The 7,243-nt window shown below is 53.1% G+C and overlaps 1 protein-coding gene across 1 annotated transcript in view; it reads right to left on the reverse strand.

Moving 5' to 3' along the window:
- The window catches only part of TBX21 (T-box transcription factor 21), a 14,016-nt gene extending 6,773 nt beyond the window's left edge, over positions 1–7,243 (reverse strand). Inside the window, 2 exon segments of the mRNA XM_017878979.1 lie at positions 6,540–6,893; positions 6,895–7,243. Coding sequence (XP_017734468.1) covers positions 6,540–6,893; positions 6,895–7,028 — 488 coding nt within the window. The 5' untranslated portion in view covers positions 7,029–7,243.

Below are 7,243 nucleotides of genomic sequence, written 5' to 3' on the forward strand. Positions count from 1 at the left end.
GAACCCAGGAGGCGGAGCTTGCCGTGGGCCGTGACTCGGGCCCCTCACCTCCGCCCCGGGGGCCAGGGGTGAAGCCGTCTGAAAAAAAAAAAAAAAGTTATTTCCAATTTTATATTTGAAGAAACTGATGCACCGAGAGGTTTGGTGACAGTCCTTGGTGGAAGAGCAGAGGTGAGGTCTTCTGACTGCAGACTGCATGCTGTGGTCTGTGGTCCCCATTTCTTCATATTAATTTTTTTCTTTCTTTTTTTAAATTTTTTTTTAGATAGAGTCTTGCTCTGTCCCCCCGACTGGAGTGCAGTGGTGTGATCTCGGCTCACTGCAACCTCTGCCTTGCAGGTTCAAGCAATTCTCCTTTATTGCAGGCGCCAACACTGTGCTTGGCTAATTTTTTTTTTTTTTTGAGACAGAGTCTTGCTCTGTTGCCCAGGCTGATGTGCAGTAGCGCGATCTTGGCTCACTGCAAGCTCTGTCTCCAAGGTTCACGCCATTCTCCTGCCTCAGCCTCCCGAGTAGCTGAGACTACAGGCGCCTGCCACCATGCTAAGTTTTGTACTTTTAGTAGAGACGAGGTTTCACCATGTTGACCAAGCTGGTCTCGAACTCCTGATCTCAGGTGATCCACCCGTCTCGACCTCCCAAAGTGCTGGGATTACAGGGGTGAGCCACTATGCCCAGCCCATACTGATTTTTTTTTTAAGAGATGGAGTCTTGCTATGCTGCCCAGACTCTACTCAAATGCCTGGGCACAGGTAACCATCCTGCCTTGGCTTCCCGAGTCACCTGAGTGGGGTTACAGGTGCTCACCACCATGCCCAGCTCATCCTATTTTTATCACTAGTAGAGGGAAATGGAGGAGACACAGGAAGAGGCTGGGGAAAAGGGAGAGGAGAAAGGAGATCTTGGTTTCTCCCTAAAAGTCTAGAATCACCACCAGCTGGAATCCTAAAATAGCCCCTGATTTACATGACACTTTGCTGGGAAGGAACCGAGAGTGGTGATGGGTCTGGTGCCAAGTTCAGCCTTCCTAAAAAACCACTTACCATCCTACTCTGATAAGACAAGGTCCAAGACCCCAAATTCCTCTGCTGGCCTTAAGAACTGAGTAGCCTTGGGATGGTTCACAGGGTCGTCATATCTCTCCCAGATTCGGAGCTCCTGGCACAGGTTCTGCTTCACTGTAACTAAGTGCAAATTTAAAAAGCAAGGAGATAGATAGTTCTTCTCAGTCATATTGGTGAATGTTTAAAAATTGATAATATTGGCTGGGATTGGTGGCTCATGCCTGTAATCCCAGCACTTTGGGAGGTCGAGGCGGGTGGATCACCTGAGGTCAGGAGACCGGCCTGGGCAACATGGTGAAACCTCATCTCTATTAAAAATACAAAAATTAGCCAGGCGTGGTGGTGCACGCCTGTAATCCCAGCTACTCGGGAGGCTGAGGCGGGAGAATCACTTAAATCCGGGAGGCGGTGGTTGCAGTGAGCCGAGATCGTGCCACTGCACTTCAGCCTGAGCAACAGAATTAGACTCTGTATCAAAAAAAAAAAAAAAAAAAAAAAAAGTGATAATATCTACTGTTGATGAGGCTGTGGGAAAGTGGGTCCTCTCACAGACTATTGGTGGGGTGTCAATTGGTAGCACCTTTTTGGAGGGTATTCTGGCAATGTGTTGTACCTACCAAAGTGCAAAATGTGCTCGGGCATCAAGGGACCTCCTCGTCTTACCAACCTAGATCCACTTAATAGACTCAGATGGCCACTGGCAAACAGCCAGACAAAAAGCAAAGCTGCAGCCTAGGCAACATAGTGAGACCCCATCTCTACAAAAAATAGAAACAATTAGCTGGACATGGTGGTATGCGCCTATAGTCCCAGCTTCTCAGGAGGCTGGGTTGGGAGGATTGCTTGAGCCCAGGAGGTCGAGGCTGCAGTGAGCCATAATCGCACCACTGCACTCCAGCGTAAGTGACAGAGCAAGATCCTGTCTCATTAAAAAATAAATTAATTGGCCGGGCGCGGTGGCTCAAGCCTGTAATCCCAGCACTTTGGGAGGCCGAGGCGGGCGGATCACAACGTCAGGAGATCCAGACCATCCTGGCTAACACGGTGAAACCCCGTCTCTACTAAAAAATACAAAAAACTAGCCAGGTGAGGTGGCGGGCGCCTGTAGTCCCAGCTACTCGGGAGGCTGAGGCAGGAGAATGGCATGAACCCGGGAGAAGGAGCTTGCAGTGAGCTGAGATCTGGCCAGTGCACTCCAGCTTGGGTGACAGAGTGAGACTCCGTCTCAAAATTAATTAATTAATTAATTAATTAAAGTTGTTTTCACTTGCCCCAAGAGAAATGAAACCAGTTAAGCATGCTTAAGCCTAAAACAATTTCTTTTTAGCTGGGCACAATGGCTCACACCTGTAATCCCAGCACTTTGGGGGGCTGAGGCGGGAGGATTGCTTGAGATCAGGGATTCGAAACCAGCCTGAGCAACATAGTAAGATTCTGTCTCCATAAAAAATAAAATAAAAAAACAGTTTAAGATCTGAAAAGTTGGGCCAGGTGCGGTGGCTCACACCTGTAATCCCAGCACTTTGAGAGGCTGTGGCGGGGATCACTTGAAGTCAGGAGTTTGGGACCAGCCTGGCCAACATGGCGAAACCCTGTCTCTACTAAAAATACAAAAATCAGCTGGTCATGGTGGCTCATGCCTGTAATCCCAGCTACTCGGGAGCCTGAGGCAGGAGAATTGCTTGAACCTGGGAGGCGCAGGTTGCAGTGAGCTGAGATCGTGCCACTGCACGCCAGCCTGGGGGACAGAGTGAGAATCCATCTCAAAAAAAAAAAAAAAAAGATGCAAAAAGTTATTAACTAAAGTTATCTATGTGGGAGGTCCAGGTCCACTTCCTGGCCCATGAAAAATATTACAAATAAAAAAAATTAAAGTTCTTGGAGTTTGGAATGTGGAGACAAGAAAAAAATTGTAATGACTGTGAGGATAGCAAGGATAGTGTGGGACTGAAATTGTTGTTTTACCAACCTCTATCTTCACATGCACAAATCCAAATGCAAATTGAGCTTAACACAACACAGCTACCCAAAGTTATCTTAATTATAATAATCAACCCATCACACCCAGAAAAGTGGGGATTGCCAGCAATTAATACACACCCACACACCCACAGAGACACAGGCCTCTCTCTTCCTCTACTGAGAATGTCTACCATCAACTATTATATACTCGCCAACACATTCACTACACACACACACTGCCACACAGAAACACTCGCACAAGCCTGTATGGGGCATTATCAGGCTGCCCCAAATCTCCAGACACAAACGTAGACACCAAAGTCTCCCATTGGGCCAATCCATTGCTTTGTTCTCAATTCCCCTCTCTCTGTCCCATCTGAGCTGCCTTGATCAATCTCCGGCCCCAGGAATCACCACCTGTGCCCCGCCCCATTTCTGCCCATTGGGAAGAGCGTGCCACTGGTGCTGATCAATACCGAGGGATAGATCCAGGGTGGGTGGGAGAGGAAGAATCCGGGACGGTGTGAGTCAGCTCAAGGCACAAAGCCGCGGGGCTGTAGGTGGGCCTGGGGTGGGAGAACTTTTCAAAAAGGAAGAAGGTCATGGGTGATGTGGTATGACTGGTGGGTCACTGGAACCCACGGAGGGATAGGCCAGCCCACGAAAGCAGGAGGACAGAAAGGAAGCTGTGCTATGAGCCCAAAAGCCTGTTTCGAGAGGAAATGGCCACTGACTTCCCAGATCTCAGGAGCCCAGGCTGAGACGGTACGGAGGTCATCTTGGGCTGGTGGGACTGAATTGGGTTGGTGTGTCCTCTGTCCCCTCCATGGCAGCGTGGGGCCTCTGAAGCCTGATCCAAGAAAAAGCACCAAAAGAAACAGTGAGGAGCCACTGCTTCCTTCAACAGGGACCCTGCGTTGCCCAAAGTGGCCCCTCAGATTGGAGCAAAAAGTGTGAGGATTGTAAAATACACACACACATTTGTGAAGCAATCAGAGAAGCTTGGTGATATTTAGGAAATTCTTTTCAGGTTTGCTAATGGTATTGCATTCATTTAAAAAGCCATTTTTAGAGGTGCAGAGACAAAATAATATCTAGAATGTACTTAGTAATTACTATATTACTAATATAGTTGCAGACAGAAAAAGTGAAGTGAGGATGCAGAAACAAGATTGGACCCATATTGACAGCTGTGGAAGCTGGGTGATGGAAGTCTGTTACATTTTTCTGTCCATGTTTGTATGTAGTGGAATTTTTCATCATAAACAAATGTAAGTGTATGTATCTAAAAGGGGGACAAAAAAACTTGTCAAATGAGAATTACTCAGCAGGAACACCAAGGAAAGGAGGCCATGGTAGTAGAGATGGCGATACACACTTTGAGAATCATCCCCTCAAGTGCCTCCCTGGAGTGCTCTACAGCCTCCCTGAAGCTGGCTCTATAGGCAGAGAGGCAGCCCCCTAGCACTGGCTAACTCCCTAAAGTGCTGGCTGATGCTCCATCCATCCCAACCCTCAAGACTGGCCGTGGGAGGCAGAGGCCTGGCAGAGGCTATGGGGAGACCCCAGCAAGGGCCCAGCAAGGGTGGGAAGGCCGCCTGACCACACAACAGAGTGGAAGGTTAAGAGGCCCCACTTCTGGTCTGCTGTGTGATGGACTGCAAGCCACTAGCTGTCCCTGCAACTCAGTGACCTCAACGGTAAAATGGGGAGACTGCTTGGCCTACCTAATGCACAGTGAAATAATGGAAGTGAAAGCACTCTGAATGCATTGGGGCCTTTGCAGAGCGTGGGTGGCTGTTTTTACTGGTGGCCGTAGGGGGCCAGAGAAAGAAAGCCAGGCAAATACCATCTGGGCTCTAGTGCCAGCTCTGCCTGCAATGAGTGTGTTGTGTGACCTTGGAACAGTCTCTTGCTCTCTCTGGGCCTGTTTCCCTGTCTGTGCAGTGAGAGGGACAGGATCTTCTGGGTCCCTTCCAATTCAGACACATTGGGACCAAAAGCTTGGGCTGTGTCTGGGTACACCCAAAGGGTGACTAGGGTTGGGGGGAGCAGAGAGGAGTTATCAGAAGGCTTAGGAGATGAAGGCTGAGCCATCAAAGAACATGCTAACTTTCCTGGGTTCATCCCAGGGAAAGTGGAACAGCTCAGCAACTTGAAGCCCATTGTGGCTGGCAACAGGTTCCTCAGTCCCAGGCTACCCCACAAAAATCATCTGGATGGAAAAATGTTCCAGCAATGCCCAGATCGAATACCAACCCCTGGTGCCCAACATGGCCTTCTCCCTCTCCCCTCCACCCCAAGCCACACATTTGGTATCCACACCTCCTGGACCTCAGACCCAGTGTCCCAGGTCCACCAATGACAACAGCCCCTCCACACTGGTCCTCACCGGTCCCCTGCTCACATGGGCCCCCCTGGGAAGGGTGGGTGCACACAGCCCACATCAGACACAGCCCCTCCGGGGTTGCTTACTAAACAAACACCACCCAAGTTGCAGGTTTCTGTTTCTTTCCTCGTGCAGGAGGCTCTATCCGGAAGCAGCACCCTCAGCCCCAAACTCTCCCCATCACGCACAGGGCTCAGGGACCCCGAGCCATGGAGCCATAAGACTCCCCTTCCCCACTTCCCCAGGTTGAACCAGTGAATATCTGGACAGGAGTGTGGGGAAGGTTTTCACTGGACCAGCCTCAAAGGGTGCAGTGCGGGGTTGGCCACCAGGCTGGACCCCTGGGTGAGCTTCATCTGCCCAGGCCCATGGGCATTTGTGCCTGGAAGGGATCTGTGCCCCCTACAAGCTTTACCGCCAATCCCCCCCATCCCCATACACACACACACACACATACACACACACACACACACACACACACACACACACACACACACACACCAGACATACGATCTCAAAGTAAGACCGGAAAGGAAACTTGGCGACTGCTTCTCCATGTCACCAAATCCCAATCTCACCCCCTACACACACACATACACACACACACACACTCTACCACCACCGCCGCCACCACCACTACTAAAGCTGACCTGAGCACACCAGTAGCAAAGGAGCCGGGGAGGTGGACGCAGGGAACCCGGGAGATAAGGGGTTCCCTTCCCCTCCAGTTTCCCACACACGAAGCCCAGGCGTCCCGTCCGCGCAGAACACAGGCTTTCACTGCCCGCTGCGACTCCTCTCCAGTAGAGAGTGGGGCAGGGGCGCACACCAACTCTGGGTGAAGCCACAGTCACCCTTACCCTAAATCAAGGTGACTTCTCACTGCTCCGTAATCACCCGTCTCCCTTGTGAGTCCTCTGGCTGTTGGTGCAACAGCCTGGGCACAGACGCCCTCCGGAGCTTTCCCTGTCCTTTCTACAACCCCACTCCCCTGTCTCCTTACACTGAAGCCAAAGCCGTGAGGGACACGGAATCAGAAGCACTGTCGAGCCAGAAAAACAGAGTAGAGGTTCTTGTTCCGGGCGGGGGCACAGAGGCCCCGCAGGCCGGCGCGCCGCACTCACCGTCCCTGCTTGGTGATGATCATCTCTGTCTGGTGCTGATTAAACTTGGACCACAACAGGTGGTTGTTGAGCGCGACTCTCAGTTTCCCCGACACCTCCAGCCCCGCGGGTAGCGCGTAGTCCTCACGCTGCCCCGGGTAGAGCCCGGCGCGCGGGTCCGGGGCGGCGTAGCTCTCGCCCGGCTGGTAGCCCTCGGCGCCCGCGGGCGGCGGGAAGGACTCGCCCGCGCCGGGGAAGCCGGCCGCCTGGGGCCGCGGCGGGTAGGCGTAGGCTCCAAGGAAGCGGCTCGGCGGGGCGGGCACCAAGGCGCCCCCCGGGTAGGGTGACCCCAGGCTGCCGCCCCGCGACGCTCGGGGCGTCCTGAGCGCCTGGCTCCGGGTAGAAGTAGCGGTGCTGCGGGTCGGCGCCAGGCTCCCGGCCCTCGTCGCTCGCCGGCATCGGCTCGGTGCCCGTCAGCATGTCTCCGCAGCCCAGCTCCACGATGCCCATCCGGGGCGGGCTGGCACCTTCCCGCAGCCGTCGAGGACCCGCCCCTCCGCGCGCGGAAGCAGGCGAGAGGGTCGCGTGGGCCGGGATGGAGAGGGGCAGGGGCAGGGGCAGGGGCTCCGAGGGCCAGGTGGGGGACCCCACCGGAGCCCGGGCTCTGACGCCTGGCTTCTGCGCCCGCGTGCGGCAGGCGCGCGGCAGCTCTCAGGCTTCCTCTC

Source organism: Rhinopithecus bieti, unplaced genomic scaffold (assembly GCF_001698545.2).
Source record: "Rhinopithecus bieti isolate Rb0 unplaced genomic scaffold, ASM169854v2 scaffold_10685, whole genome shotgun sequence".
NCBI lineage: Eukaryota > Metazoa > Chordata > Mammalia > Primates > Cercopithecidae > Rhinopithecus > Rhinopithecus bieti.